Below are 15,964 nucleotides of genomic sequence, written 5' to 3'. Positions count from 1 at the left end.
GTGAGGACAGGTAAGGGGGAGGGGAGGGGAGGGGGGAGGGGAAGAGAAAGAAAGGGGAAAAAAAATGGGGAGAAACGGTGAAAAAACGGTGAAAATCAGACGAAAAATGATCAAAATAGACACAAAAATGAGAAGAATTGACCTAAAAACGGCTGAAATCGACCCAAAAAATGACCCAAATCAAGCCAGAAACGACCAGAACTGACCCAAAAATGACCAAAATGGACCCAAAAACCACCAGAATTGACCCAAAAATGACCAAAATAAACTTAAAATGGCTGAAATTGACCCAAAAATGATCAAAATCGACCCAAAAATGGCCAGAATTGACCCAAAAATGGCTGAAGTCAACCCAAACATGAGCCAAATAAAAAATGACCGAAATTCACCCTAAAATGGCCAAAATTGACCCAAAAATGACCAAATTGGACTAAAATAGACCAAAATTGACCCAAAAATGAACAAAATCGACCCAAAAATGGCCAGAATTGACCCAAAAATGGCTGAAGTCAACCCAAACATGAGCCAAATAAAAAATGACCGAAATTCACCCTAAAATGGCCAAAATTGACCCAAAAATGATTAAAATTGACCCAAAAATGACCAAATTGAACTAAAATAGACCAAAATTGACCCAAAAATGAACAAAATCGACCCAAAAATGGCAAAAATTGAGCCAAAAATGACCAGAATTGACCTAAAATGGCTCAAAGTGACCCAAAAATTGATGAAATTGACCCAAAATCCAGCTTAGGGGAGCTCAGGTGAGGACAGGTGAGGGGGGAGGGGAGGAGGGGGGAGGGGAGGAGGAGGAGGGGAGGGGGGAGGGGAGGAGAAAAAAAGGGGAAAAAAATGGGGAGAAACGGTGAAAAAACGGTGAAAATCGGACGAAAAACGACCCAAAAATGGCCAAAATTGACCCAAAAATGGCCAAAATTGACCCAAAAACGGCCGAAATCGACCCAAAATTTGTCCCAAAATCGACCCAAAAACTACCCAGAATTCACTCAAAATTGACCCAAAATTTGACCCAAAAATGACCAAAATTGACCCAGAAATGGCTGAAATTGACCCAAAAATCGACCCAAAATCGACCCAAAAATGACCCAGAATTGACCCAAAAATGGCTGAATTAGACCCAAAAATGGCTGAATTAGACCCAAAAATGGATGAATTAGACCCAAAAACGATCAAAATTGACCCAAAAATGACCAAAATCGACCCAAAATTTGACCCAAAAATGACCAAAATTGACCCAAAAATGACCAAAATTGACCCAAAAATGGCCAGAATTGACCCAAAAATGACCAAAATTGACCCAAAATTCATCCAAAATTCATCCAAAATCGACCCAAAAATTACCCAAAATTCACCCAAAATTTGACCCCAAAATGGCCAAAATTGACCCAAAAATGGCTGAAATTGACCCAAAAATGGCTGAAATTGACCCAAAAATGGCAGAATTAGACCCAAAAACGATCAAAATTGACCCAAAAATGACCAAAATCTACCCAAAATTTGACCCAAAAATGACCAAAATTGACCCAAAAATTACCCAAAATTTGATCCTAAAATGACCAAAATGAACCCAAAAATGGACCCAAAAATGGTGAAAATTGACCCAAAAATGGTGAAAATTGACCCAAAAATGACCAAAATTGACCTAAAATGGCTCAAAATGACCCAAAAATGACCAAAATTGACACAAAAATGACCAAAATTGACCTAAAATGGCTCAAAGTGACCCAAAAATGGCTGAAATTGACCCAAAAATTCCCAGAAAATTCCCAGGAATCCCCTAAAGGTCCTGAAAGGTCACAAAAACACCAAAAGGCCAACGAAAAGGTCCTGAAAGCTGCAAAAAAAAACGCTAAAAAAACAAAAAAAAAAATCTAAAAAAAATCCAAAAAAAATCGGAAAAATTCCAAAAAAATTCCCCAAAAAATTCCCAAAAATCCCAAATCATCCCATAAATCCACTAAAGGTCCTGAAAGATCAAAAAAACACCTCAAAACCACTTGGAAAAATCCTGGAAGCTACATAAAAAAAGCTAAAAAAAACCCCAAAAAATGAAATAAAAAATAGGAATAAAATTCCCCAAAAATCCCAAAAATTCCCAGGAATCCCTTAAAGGTCCTGAAAGGTCCCAAAAACACCAAAAACCCAATAATAAGGTCCTGAGAGCTGAAAAAAAAACAAACTAAGAAATCCAAAAATAAAGACAAAACAAAAACAGAAAAAAATTTGGAAAATTCCCAGAAAATTCCCAGAAAATTCCCAAAAATCCCAAATCATCTCTGACATCCGCTAAAGGTCCTGAAAGATCACAAAAACACTTCAAAAGCACTTGGAAAAGTCCTGGAAGTTGCATAGAAAACACCAAAAAACCCTCAAAAAAATAAAAAAAAAATCCAAAAGAAATGGGAAAAATTCCCAAAAAATTCCCAAAATATTCCCAAAAAAATTCCCAAAAAAATTCCCAAAAATCCCAAATCATCTCTGAAATCCGCCAAAGGTCCTGAAAGGTCAAAAAAACACCTCAAAAGCACTTGGAAAAGTCCTGAAAGCTGCATAAAAAACACCAAAAAACCCCCAAAAATAAAAAAAAAAATCCAAAAGAAATCGGAAAAATTCCCAAAAAATTCCCAAAATATTCCCACAAAAATTCCCAAAAAAATTCCCAAAAATCCCAAATCATCTCTGAAATCCGCCAAAGGTCCTGAAAGGTCAAAAAAACACCTCAAAAGCACTTGGAAAGGTCCTGAAAGCTGCATAAAAAACACCAAAAAACCCCCCAAAAAATGCGAAAAAAATCCAAAAAAAATCGGAAAAATTCCCAAAAAATTCCCAGAATTCCCAGAAGATTCCAGAAGCTCACCTGGGATGCCTGGACGATGATGGGCACCCCCAGGAGGCGCTGGCCCGTCAGGCCGATGGCCAAGGGCACCGATTGGATCTCGCAGAATTCCACGTAGGCGATGCCTTTGGAACGTCGGGAATTCCGGTCCGAGATGATCCGAACGTCCCGGACCTGGAAGGGAAACGGAACAGGAAAACAGATGGAAGGGGGTGGGAATTTTTGGGAATTTTTGGGGAATTTTTTGGGAATTTTTTGGGATTTTTTTGGGATTTTTTTTGGAATTTTTTGGGATTTTTTTGGGATTTTTTTTGGAATTTTTTGGGATTTTTTTGAGATTTTTTGGGGATTTTTTGGGATTTTTTGAGGGAATTTTTTGGGATTTGTCCGGGATTTTCTTGGAATTTTTTTGGATTTTTTTTGGATTTTTTTGAGATTTTTTTGGAATTTTGGGGGGAATTTTTTGGGATTTATTTGGGGTTTTTGGGGATTTTTTTGGGATTCTTTTTGAATTTTTGGGGGAATTTCTTGGGGTTTTTTTGGGTCTTTTGGGGATTTTTTTGGGATTTTTTTGGGATTTCTTTGGATTTTTTTGGGAATTTTTTGGGATTTTTTGGGGATTTTTTTGAGATTTTTTTTGGATATTTCAGGAATTTTTGGGATTTTTTAGGAATTTTTGGGGACATTTTTGGGGATTTTTTAGGAATTTTTGGGGATTTTTTGGGGATTTTTTTGGAATTTTCTGGAAGAATTTTTTGAAATTTTTTGGGGAATTTTTTTTGCGATTTTTTTGGGTTTTTGGGAATTTTTAAGGATTTTTCGGGATCATTCAAGAAATTTTTTGGGATTTTTGGGAGGATTGTTCTGGGATTTTTTCCGTTTGTTTTGGAGATTTTTCGGGAATTTTTAAGGACTTTTTTTTTTTATTTTCCTGGATTTTTAAAGGAATTTTTTAGGAATTCTTGGGGGGATTTTTAGATTTTTTTTTTTTGTACTTTTCGTGATTCTTCGGGAATTTTTCACGAACTTTTCCGATTTTTGGTGGATATTTAAGGATTTTTGGGGGGATTTTTTGGGGATTTTCCCAGAATTTTCCCGGCATTTCCCCTGGATTTTCCCTGGACTTTTCCGGAATTTTCGTAAAATTTTCCCGTAAGTTTTCCCTGGTTTTTTCTAGGATTTTTCCCAAGATTTTCCTGCTATTTTCTGTGGATTCTACTGGTATTTTTCCAGAATTTTCCCAGGATTTTCCCGGGATTTTCCTGGGACTTTTCCAGAATTTTCCTGGTATTTTCCCAGGATTTTCCAGGAATTTTCTGGAATTCTCCTGGGATTTTCCCGGAATTTTTTCATGATTTTCCCAGGATTTTGGAGGAATTTTTTCCCAGGATTTTCCCAAGATTTTTCCAGAATTTTCCAGGATTTTTCCAGGATTTTCCAGGACTTTTTTCTGGAATTTTCCCGGGGGATTTTATTCTGGAATGTTCCCAGGATTTTCCCTGGATTTCACCTGGATTTTCCTGGGACTTACCCAGGATTCTTCTGGAATTTTCCCTGGATTTTCCTGGTATTTTTCCCAGGATTTTCCCACCATTTCCCCTGGATTCTCCCTGCATTTTCCCGGGATTTTTCCAGAATTTTCCAGGTATTTTTCCAGATTTTTCTAGGGACTTTTCTGGAATTTTCCCGTGATTTTCCCCGGAATTTTCCCAGAATTTTTCCAGATTTTTCCGGAATTTTCCCCGGATTGTCCCTGAATTTTCTAGGTATTTTTCCGGATTTTTCTGCAGATTTTCCCGGAATTTTTCCGGAATTTTCCCTGAATTTTCCAGGTATTTTTCCAGAATTTTCCCTGAATTTTCAAGGTATTTCTTTCCGGATTTTTCCGGGAATTTTTCTGGAATTTTCCTGGTATTTTTTCAGAATTTTCCCTGGATTTCCCCTGAATTTTCCAGGTATTTTTCCAGATTTTTCTGCAGATTTTCCCGGAATTTTCCCGGGATTTTCCCAGAATTTTCCAGGTATTTTCCCGGCATTTTTCCGGGGATTTTTCCGGAATTTTCCCTGAATTTTCCCGGTATTTTCCCAGATTTTTCCGGAATTTTCCCGAGATTTTTCCCTGAATTTTCCAGGCATTTTCCCGGATTTTTCCGGGGATTTTTCCGGAATTTTCCTGGAATTTTTCCCTGAATTTTCCAGGTATTTTCCCAGAGTTTTCCGGGGATTTTTCCGGAATTTTCCCGGGATTTTTCCTGAATTTTCCCGCAATTTTCCTGGATTTTTCTGGGGATTTTTCCAGAGTTTTCCCTGGATTTTCCCGGAATTTTCCAGATATTTTCCCGGATTTTTCCAGAATTTTCCGGGGATTTTTCCCAGAAATTTCCCTGAATTTCCCTCATATTTTTCCAGGCGTTTTCCCGGATTTTTCCGGAATTTTCCCGGAATTTCTCCCAGAATTTTCCCGGATTTTTCCGGGGATTTTTCCGGAATTTTCCCAGAATTTTCCAGGTATTTTCCCGGCATTTTTCCGGGGATTTTTCCGGAATTTTCCTGGGATTTTTCCAGAATTTTCCCTGGATTTTCCCTGAATTTTCCACGTATTTTCCCGGATTTTTCCAGGGATTTTTCTGGGGAGTTTTCCAGAATTTTCCCTGAACTTTCCAGGTATTTTTTTCCAGATTTTTCTGGGGTTTTTCCAGAATTTTCCCAGGATTTTCCCTGAATTTTCCACGTATTTTCCCGGATTTTTCCGGAATTTCTCCAGAATTTCTCCCGGAATTTTCCCGGATTTTTCCGGGATTTTCCCTCAATTTTTCCAGAATTTTCCCAGGATTTTCCCTGAATTTTCCCCAGTATTTTCCCGCATTTTCCCGGGGATTTTCCCGGCATTTTTCCCGGATTTTTCCCGGGGATTTTTCCAGAAGGTTCCGCCCCCACCTTTCCGACGGCGGAGAAGAAATCCTCGAGGTCGCGGGGCCGGATGCGGGCGGCGAGCTGCATGCAGAAAACCGTCCTGGCGTCCCTCTCCTCGGGGCTCAGCGACCCCAGCGGCTCCCTGGGAAAGGGGGGGAGGGGAATTCCCAAAAAATTCCCAAAATTCCCACGGAATTCCCAAAAAACCCCGCGAGAAAAGGCCCAAAATTGACAGAAATAGCCCCAAAACTGACCCAAAATTGACTAAAATCGACCAAAATGGACCCAAAATGAACCCAAAGATTCCCTGGGAAAGGTGGGAGAAGATCCTGGGACGGAATTCCCAAAAATTCCCAAAATTCCCACAGAATTCCCAAAAAATCCCGCGAGAAAAGGTCCAAAATTGACAGAAATAGCCCCAAAATTGACCCAAAGTAAGCCCAAAAAAAGCCCAAAAATTCCGGGTTTTTTTTTCCTTTAAAAATTCTCCTTTTTTCCCCTCGGAATTCTCAACTTTCACCTCCAAATATTCCCGATTTTCCCAAAAAAAAATCCCGTTTTTTTGGGGGGCAAAAATCTCCTTTTTTCCCTTAAAATCTCCAGGTTTTGGCTCAAAAATTCCCATTTCTCCCCTAAAATTCCCATTTTTTTCCCAAAATCCCCAATTTTTTCCCACAATTCCCATTTTTCCCCCATTTCTTCCCTATTTTCCCATATTTTTTCCCAGAATTCCCCTTCTCCCCAAAATTCCCATTTTTTTCCCCATTTTTCCCCCAGAATTCCCATTTTTTCCCCATTTTTTCCCAGAATTCCCATTTTTTTCCCCATTTTCCCCCGTTTTTTCCCGTTTTCCACGTTTTTCCCCCCGTTCTCACCTCCCGGGGCTCTCCCGGTACAGGGGGCTCTTGCTGTGCCCGAAGCGGCGCCTGCGGAACCAAATTCCCGCCAAAATCCCTCGGAATTCCCGGAATTCCCGACGGAATCCCCGGAATTCCCGCCAAAATCCCCGGAATTCCCGCCAAAATTCCGGTATTTCCCAACGGAATCCCCGGATTTCCCGCCAAAAATCCCTGGAATTCCCGCCAAAATCCCCGGATTTCCCGCCAAAAATCCCCGGAACTCCCGCCAAAATCCCCGGAATTCTCGCCAAAATCGCCGTATTTCCCGCCAAAATTCCCGAAATTCCCACCATAATCCCCGGAACTCCCGCCAAAATCCCCAGAATTCCCGCCAAAATCCCCGGAATTCCCGCCAAAATTCCCGCCAAAATCGCCGGAATTCCCACTAAAATCCCTGGATTTCCTGCCAAAAATCCCCGGATTTCCCGCCAAAATTCCCGGAATTCCCGCCAAAATCCCCGGATTTTGGGGCGTTTGGGGTCGGCATTCCCGGATTTTGGGTCAGAATTCCAGGATCTGAGATCGGAATTTTGGGATTTTGGGTGAAAATTCTGGGATTTTGGGTTGGAATTCCCGGATTTCAGGGGGTTTGGGGTCAGAATTCCTGAATTTTGGGACGAAATTTTGGGATTTTAAGGGATTTTGGGTCAAAAATTCCGGGATTGTGGAAGCTTTGGGGTCGGAATTCCAAGATTTTGAGCAGGAATTCTGGGATTTTGGGTGAAAATTCTGGGATTTTGGGCTGGAATTCCGGAATTTTGGTCAATTTCGCACCAGGATCCCCAAATTTGGACCGGAATTCCAGGATTTTGGAAGATTTTGGTTTGGAATTCCAGGATTTTGGGGGATTTGGGGCAAAAATTCCAGGATTTGGGCCAGAATTCCAGGACTTTGGGTTGGAATTCCGGGATTTCGTGTCTGAACTCCCAGATTTGGACCGGAATTCCAGGATTTTGGCTGGAATTCTGGGGTTTTGGTCAATTTTGTGCTGGAATTCCCAGATTTTGGGCAGGAATCCCGAGATTTTGGGCAGGAATTTTGGGATTTTGAGCAGGAATCCCGGGATTTTGGGCAATTTCACGCTGGAATTCCAGAATTTCCAGTTAGAATTCCAGGATTTTGAGCAATAATTCCCGGATTTGGGCTGGAATTCCGGGATTTTGAGCTGGAATTCCAGGATTTTGGGCTGGAATTCCAAGATTCTGAGCAAGAATCCTGGGATTTTGGTCGATTTCGCACCAGAATTCCCAAATTTGGGCCGGAATTCCGGGATTTTGGTTTGGAATCCCGGGATTTTTGGCCATTCCGAGCTGGAATCCGGCCGTTCCCGTTGGGAATTCCGTGTTTTTCCCGGGAATTCCGTGTTTTTTCCCGGGAATTCCGTGCTTTCCCCCCCACCTGGCTCTCTCCTCGCGGCTCCGGCGTTCCCGGCTCCGGCTCCTCCGGCGTTCCCGGCTCCGGCTCCGGTGGCGGCTCCGGCGCTCCCGGCTCCGGCTCCGGCGGCGCCGATCCCGATCCCGGTCCCGGCTCCGGCTGATCCCGGGGGAAAACCAAAATAAAACCGGGAATTAGCGGGGAATTCCCGGGAAAAAATTACCAGGAAATTCCAAAAGAAATCCTGAAAAATTCCCAGAAAATTCCCAGAAAATTCCTGAAAAATTCCCAGAAAATTCCCAAAAAATTCCTGAAAAATTCCCAGGAAAACTCCCGAAAAATTCCCAGAAAATCCCTGAAAAATTCCCAGAAAATTCCTAAAAAATTCCCCCAAAATTCCCAGAAAATTCCTAAAAATTTTCCTAAAAAATTCCTGAAAATTCCCCCCCAGAAATTCCCAAGAAATTTCCTAAAACATTCCCAGAAAAAATTCCAAAAATATTCCAAAAAAAGTTCCAGAAATTTTTTTTTTTAAAAAAATTCCCCCCAAAAATTCCCAGAGAATTCCTAAAAAAATCCCAAAGAATTCCCCAAAAAAATTTCCAAGGATTCCTAAAAAAAATTCCCAAAATGATCCCCCCAAAATTCCCAGAAAATTCCTTAAAAAATTCCAAAGAAATTCCTAAAAAATTCCCAAAAAATTCCCCCCAAAAATCCCAAAATTCCCAAGAAATTCCTTAAAAATTTCCCAAAAATTTCCTGAAAAAATTCCCCCCAAAATTCCCAGAAAATTCCTTTAAAAGTTCCCAAAAAATTCCCTAAAAAATTCCCAGAGAATTCCCTAAAAAACTCGCCAAGAATTCCCAAAAAAATTCCCCCAAAAATTCCCTGAAAATTCCTAAAAAATCCCTGAAAAATTCCTGAAAAATATTCCCCCCAAAATTCCCAGAGAATTCCCAAAAAAAACCTCAAAGAATTCCTAAAAAAAGTCCCAAAAAATCCCACCCCAAAATTCCCAAAAAATTCCTAAAAAATTCCTAAAAAATTCCAAAAAATTCCTAAAAATTCCTAAAAATATCCCAGAAAATTCCCCCCAAAAATTCCCAAAAGTTTCTAAAATAAATTCCCAGAAAATTCCAAAAAAAATTTCCCCCAAAAGTTTCTAGAAAATTCTCAATAAATTCCCAGTGAATTTCCCCCCCCAAAATCCCAAAAAAATTCCCAAAAAAATTCCCAAAGAATTCCTAAAAAAACCCTGGATTGGAAAGGAGAAAAATTCCGGAAAAAATCCCCAAATTGTGGCTCCAAATCCCAAAAATTCCCAAATTTCAACCCAAAATTCCCGAATTTCCCCCAGAATTCCCAAATTTCCTCCCAGAATTCCCATATTTCCCCCAGAATTCCCGAATTTCCCCCCAGAATTCCCAAATTTCCCCCCAAAATTCCCGGATTTTCCCCACCTGTGTCTGTGCTCGCGGCTCCGGCTCCGGCTCCGCTTCTTCCGGCTGCTGAAATCCCGGAAAATCCCAGAAAATTCCAGAAAATTCCAGGGAAAAATCCCTCAAAATCCCGGAATTTCCACCCCAAATCCCCCAAAATCTGGGAATTCCCACCCAAAATTCCCAAAATTCCGTCTCAAAATCCCAGAATTCCATCCCAAAATCCCGAAATTCCCACCCAAATTCCCAAAAATTCCTGGAATTCCCACCCAAAATCCCCCAAAATCCTGGAATTCTGACCCAAAATCCCGGAATTTTCACCCAAAATCTGGGAGTTCTGACCCAAAATGCCCCAAAATCTTGGAATTCCAACCCAAATTCCAAAAAAATCCCGGAATTCTGATCCAAAATCTGGGAATTCCATCCCAAAATCCCCCAAAACCCCAAAATCCCCACACAAATTCCGGGAATTTTTGCCCAAAATCCCGGAATTCCAGCCCAGAATCTGAAAATTTCGGGAATTCTGACCCAAATTCCCCCCAAAATCTGGGAATTCCGACCCGAAATTCCCGGAATTCCGGGATTTCCTCACCTGCTCCCGCTCTCCTTCTTGGGCTCCTTCGGCTCCTCCGGCGGCGCCTGCCGGAAAATTCCCAGAAAATTCCCAAAATATTCCCAAAATATTCCCAAAAAATTCCCAAAAACTCCCAAAGAATTCCCCAAAAAATTCCCCCCAAAATTCCCAAAAATTCCAAAAAAATTCCCCAAAATATTCCCAGAAAATTCCCAAAAAATTCCCAAAATATTCCCAAAGAATTCCCAAAAAATTCCCCCCAAAATTCCCGAAAATTCCCAAAATATTCCCAAAAAATCAAAAAAAATTCCCAAAAATTCCCAAAGAATTCCCCAAAAAATTCCCCAAAAAATTCCCAAAAAAATTCCCAAAAATATCCCCCACAATTCCCAGAAAATTCCCTAAAAAATTCCCAAAAGATTCCCCAAAAAATTCCCCAAAAAATTCTGAAAAAAATTCCCCAAAAAAATCCCAAAAAAATTCCCAAAATTCCCCAAAAAAATCCCAAAAATTTCCCATAAAATTCCCAAAAAACCCAAAAAAATTCCCAGAAAATTCCCCCCACAATTCCCAGAAAATTCCCAAAAATTCCCAAAAAATTCCCCAAAAAAATCCCAAAAAATCCCCCACCATTCCCAGAAAATTCCCAAAAATTCCCAAAAAATTCCGAAAAAATTCCCCAAAAATTCCCAAACAATTCCCAAAATTACGCAAAAAAATCCAAAAAAAAATCCCCAAAATTCCCAAAAAATTCCCCAAAACTCCCCAAAAAATTCCCAAAAAAATTCCCAAAAATCCATCCCAGGCCGCCCCTCCCCTCCCCCAGGAATTCCCAAAAATCCCTGGAATTCCACGAATTCCCACCCAAAATCCCCAGAATTTCCACAAAAAACTCCCGAAATTCCAAGAAATTCCCAAAATTCCACGGAAATTCCCCAAAAAATTCTTAAGAACCCCCAAAATTCCTGCCCAGAATTCCCAGAATTCCCAAGAAATTCCCCAAAATTCCCACCCAGAATTCCCGAAATTCCCAGGAAATTCCCGGAATTCCCACCTGGGCCGGGGCCGGCTCCGCTGGGGCCTTGGAAGGGCCGGGCTGGGCCTGGAAAAATCCGGAAAAACGGGAAAATTTGGGAAAAGTTGAGGGGAAAATGGGGAAATTTGGGGGAAAATGGAACAAAAATGGGAAAATTTGGGGGAAAATTGGGAAAATTTGGGAAAAATGGAACCAAAAATGAGGAAATTTGGGAAAAAATTGAACCAAAAATGAGGAAAATGAACAAAAAAATTGAGTTAAAAATTGGGAAAAATGGGAAAAATTGGAAGATTTGGGGGGAAATGGAACAAAAATGGGGAAATTTGGGAAATTTTGGAAAATTTGGGGGAAAATGGAACCAAAAATGGGGAAATTTGAGGGAAAATGGAGAAAATTTGGAAAAAATTGGGAAATTTTAGGGAAAAATGGAGGAAAAATGGGGAAATTTGGGAAAAATGAACAAAAAAATGAGGAAAATCAACAAAAAATTGACCCAAAATTGGGAAATTTGGGGGAAAATGGAAGAAAAATGAGAAAATTTGGGAAAAATTCAGCCAAAAATTGAGAAATTTGGGAAAAATTGAGTCAAAAATTGGGAAAAATGGGAAAATTTGGGAAATTTGGGGGAAAATGGAACCAAAAATTTGGAAAATTGGGAAAAACGGAGCCAAAATGGGAAATTTTTGGAAAAATGAAACCAAAAATTGGTAAAAAATTGGAAAATTTGGGGAAAACTGGAAAATTTGGGAAAATTTGATCCAAAAATGGGGAAATTTGGGGGAAAATGGAACCAAAATGAGGAAAATTGGGAAAACTGGAGCAAAAAATTGAAATATTTTTGGATAAATGAAACCAAAAACTGGGAAAAATTGGAAGATTTGGGGGAAAATGGAACAAAAATGGGGAAAATTGGGAAATTTTGAGCCAAAAAAGAGAAAAATTGGGGAAAATGAGAAAATTTGAAAAAATTTGATCCAAAAATAAGGAAATTTGAGGAAAAATGGAACAAAAATGGGAAAAATTGGGAAATTTTAGGGAAAAATGGAGGAAAATTGGGAAAAAATGACTCAAAAATGGGGAAATTTGGGAAAAAAAACCAAAAATGAGGAAAATCAACAAAAATTGACCCAAAATTGGGAAATTTGGGAGAAAATGGAACCAAGAAAGGGAAAATTGGGACAAACTGAGCTAAAAATTGAGAAAAATTGGGAAATTTGGGGAAAATGGAATAAAAATGAGGAAAACTGGGAAAAATTGAGAAAATTTGGGAAGAATTGAGCCAAAAATGGAGAAATTTGGGGGAAAATGGAACCAAAATTGGGAAAATTAGAAAATTTGTGGAAAAATGGAGCAAAAATGAGAAAATTTGGGGAAAATTCAGTCAAAAATTGGGAAAAAATGGGAAAATGGGGAAAAAATGGAACAAAAATGAGGAAAATTGGGAAAATTTGATCCAAAAAAGAGAAAAATTAGGAAAAATGGAACCAAAAAAGGGGAAAATTGGGAAACTTGGGGGAATATGGAACCAAAAATGGAGAAATTCGGGAAAAACCGAGCCAAAAATTGGGAAAAAATTGGAAAAATTGGGAAAAAATGGGACAAAAATGAGGAGAATTGGGGAAAATTGACCCAAAATTGGGAATTTTCGGTGGAAATGGAGCCAAACTGAGAAAAATTGGGATGAAAAAAGGGGAAAAAGTGGGAAAAGCCATTCCCAGAATTCCCAGAATTCCTGGAATTCCTGGAATTTTGGGAATTCCCTCACCTCCTCCTTCTTGTAGGGCGCCTCCAGCATGGCCTCGATGACGATGTCGAAGTCGTCTGACGTCATCGCGTCGGCCTGGCGGGAATTTTTTTGGGAAAAAGAGGGGAAAAATTAAAAATTTCAGCGCCGGGAAAATTCCCCAGGGAAAAAATTCCGGGAATTTTTTTTTTTTTTGGGAATTTTTTCCGGTCGCTCACCGGGTCCGGCAGAGTTTTGGATCCCCCCGATTCCATCCCGGGGATTTTTGGGGGGGGGGAAAACCCCCGGAATCCGGGAATTTCTTTTTCCTGCGGTGACGTCACAAAGTGGGAAAAAAAAACAAACAGTGGTGACGTCAGCAATGACATCACCACAGCGAATCGATCATTTAGCCACGCCCCCTCCCTTAAGCCACGCCCCCTCCATTACCGGCAAGGGCGCAGAAGCCACGCCCCCTCCCTCAAGCCACGCCCCCTCCCATTTGCCGGCAATGGCGCTCAAGCCACGCCCCCTTCGTTAAAGCCACGCCCCCTCCCATTGCCGGCAATGGCGCTTAAGCCACGCCCCCTTCGTTAAGCCACGCCCCCTCCCATTGCCGGCAATGCTGCGCAAGCCACGCCCCCTCCCATTGCTGTCAATGCTGAGCAAGCCACGCCCCCCTCGTTAAGCCACGCCCCCTCCCATTACCGGCAATGCTGCGCAAGCCACGCCCCCTTTGTTAAGCCACGCCCCCTCCCATTGCCGGCAATGCTGCGCAAGCCACGCCCCCTTCATTAAGCCACGCCCCCTCCCACTGCCGGCAATGCTGCGCAAGCCACGCCCCCTTCGTTAAGCCACGCCCCCCGCTCCCCCCCTCCCCTCACGGCTTTGGCGCCCCCTGGCGGCGCCGCCCTCACGGCTCCGTTTCCCGCCCTTCCCCCCCCCCCACTCCCCACCCCTCCCCCTTCTCCGCTTCTCCGCCGCTTCACCCCGCCCGGAGTGACGTCACGGCTGACGTCATATCGCGACAGCGCTGCCGATCTTACCGGCCCCCCCTGAACCCCGAAGCGGCGGCGGCGGCGGCGGCGGCGGCGGCCCCGGACGCGGCGGCAAAGATGGCGGCGGCCTCCAGAACCTTCCCCCCCCTCCTCCTTCGCCCTGCCCGCGGCGCTCGCCCCGCCCACTCCGCGCTCCTATTGGCTGCGGCGCGGCGTTACCGCCTCGCTATTGGTCGGTGGATCCGTCCGTCAAAACTCGGCGGCGCTGATTGGTCAGCAGGCCTCGAAGTGTCGTCGCGGCTGATTGGTGGATGAGACGCGCGTTTTGATTGGCTGAGGGAGGGGAAAGGGGCGGGCCCCGCCCCTTTCCCGCTGCGCCGTCTCCATGGCAACGCGGCCTAGCGCGGCCTGCGGAGCCTGAGCTCGAGTAAGGAGGAACCGCGGCGTCCAAAAACTGGGGAATAAAAATGAGATTTTTGGGAATAAAATCCTGGAAATGGGATTAAAAAGCGCTGAGGGAAGCGCGGGTGGCGGCGCGGGGCGGCAGAGAAGGATTTGAGAGCGTTAAAATGAAGCGGTTTAAAAAGAGAGGGACAACAAAGATAAAATAACTCCAAATATTCCCTAAATTCTGCCTTCCCTCAAAATTCCCAAAGTTTTATCGGATATTCCTCATTTCTCCCGGTTTTGCTGCTTTGGAGGCAAACGGGCTCAGTTTGAGGGGATTTGGGAGGTTTTGGGTTCAAAATCCTCAATATTGGATCCAATTCCTTCAATTCGCCTCAAATTGGTCAAAAAATTGGATCAAATTCCTTCAAATTCACCTCAAATTGGGATTTTTGGGGATTTTTCCAGAGGTTTGGGAGATTTCTTGAGGATTTCTTTGTTTTTTGGGTTTTTTTTTGTGATTTTTGGGCGTTTATTCGGATTTTTTTTATTTTTAATTTTTAGGGTTTTTTTAAAGGATTTTTTGGGGATATTTTTGGGAATTTTTTGGGAATTTTTATTGGAATTTAGGGAGGTTTGGGAGAGTTTTTTGTGTGATTTTTTTTCTATTTTTTTGGAAGTTTAAAGGGGTTTTTTTTAGCAGATTTTTCTTTTATTTCCAGATATTTCTTTGGAATTTTCTTTATATTTTTTTAAATTTTTTTTTTTTTTTTTTATTTTTCTTTATTGGGTTTGAGGAGATTTTTTGGGAATTTTTTCCAGTTTTTCTGTGATTTTGAAATGATTTTTCCAAGGATTTTCCCGGATATTTCCACAATTTTTATTTCATTTTTTTATTTAACTCTTTAAATTTTTTTAGGAATTTTCCTGGATCCACCCAAATTTTCCCGGAATTTTCCCGTTTTTCTTGAAAATTCCATAAACTCACCCCAAATTCTCCCAGATTTTCTTCCAAAATTTCCATTTTCCTTCAATTTAACCCAAATTTCTTCATTTTTTCCCCAACTCTGCTCAAAATCTTCCAAAATTCCTCCAAATTTTGCCCAAATCTTCCCAAATTTTGCCAAAATTCCCCTTTTTCCCTCCCCTTTTCCCCATTTCTCTTCTTTTTTTCCCCTTTTTTCCCCATTTTTTAACTCACCTTGAATTTTTTTTAATTTCTTCCCGATTTTTTCAACTTTTTCCCAAATTTCTGTTTTCTCTCCAAAATTTTCCCCGTTTCCCACCAGAATTCCCCAAAATTTCCTTTTTTATTCTCATAAATTCCAAAAAAAATCCATTTTTTGGCAAATTTCCCCTTTCACCCCAAAATTTCTTCGTTTTACCCCCAAAAATCCCATTTTTCTCCCAAAATTCCCAAATTTTTTCCCCAAATTCCCGAATTTTTCCCCAAAAATCCCATTTTTCCCCCCAAAACCCCCATTTTCCCCACAAATTTCCCATCAAAATTCCCTTTTTTCCCCCCAATCCCAAATTTTCCCCCTGAAATTCCATTTTTCCCCCAAGAATCCCAAAATCTCCCCAAAATCCCTTTTTTCCCCAAAAATTCTCATTTTTCCTTACAAATTCCCAAATTTTTCTTCCAAATTCCCATATTTCCCCCCAAAATTCCCAAACTTCCCATCAAAATTCCCATTTTTTCCCCCAAATTCCCATTTACCCCAAAATTCCCAAATTTCCCCCCAAAATCCAAAAAAATTCCCC

General features: G+C 41.3%; 1 protein-coding gene across 7 annotated transcripts in view; it reads right to left on the bottom strand.

Moving 5' to 3' along the window:
* RBM23 (RNA binding motif protein 23) overlaps positions 1–13,995 on the bottom strand; it is a 28,751-nt gene extending 14,756 nt beyond the window's left edge. For 3 of the 7 annotated variants that reach the window (XM_058853190.1, XM_058853189.1, XM_058853195.1), the window contains exons 1-10: positions 13,862–13,995; positions 13,055–13,144; positions 12,858–12,932; positions 11,112–11,158; positions 10,075–10,125; positions 9,504–9,551; positions 8,068–8,202; positions 6,646–6,696; positions 5,795–5,912; positions 2,879–3,031 (exon numbers count right to left, since the gene is read on the bottom strand). In XM_058853190.1, coding sequence (XP_058709173.1) covers positions 2,879–3,031; positions 5,795–5,912; positions 6,646–6,696; positions 8,068–8,202; positions 9,504–9,551; positions 10,075–10,125; positions 11,112–11,158; positions 12,858–12,932; positions 13,055–13,090 — 714 coding nt within the window. In that variant the 5' untranslated portion in view covers positions 13,091–13,144; positions 13,862–13,995. Of the gene's footprint in view, positions 1–2,878; positions 3,032–5,794; positions 5,913–6,645; positions 6,697–8,067; positions 8,203–9,503; positions 9,552–10,074; positions 10,126–11,110; positions 11,159–12,857; positions 12,933–13,054; positions 13,145–13,861 lie in introns of all 7 variants that reach the window. The other 4 variants (XM_058853193.1, XM_058853192.1, XM_058853191.1 and 1 more) reach the window with 4 other exon arrangements.
* Between the last annotated feature and the right edge of the window lie 1,969 nt (positions 13,996–15,964).

This window comes from Poecile atricapillus, chromosome 19, assembly GCF_030490865.1.
Source record: "Poecile atricapillus isolate bPoeAtr1 chromosome 19, bPoeAtr1.hap1, whole genome shotgun sequence".
Taxonomy (NCBI): domain Eukaryota; kingdom Metazoa; phylum Chordata; class Aves; order Passeriformes; family Paridae; genus Poecile; species Poecile atricapillus.
This window is presented reverse-complemented; position numbering and strand designations above follow the sequence as displayed.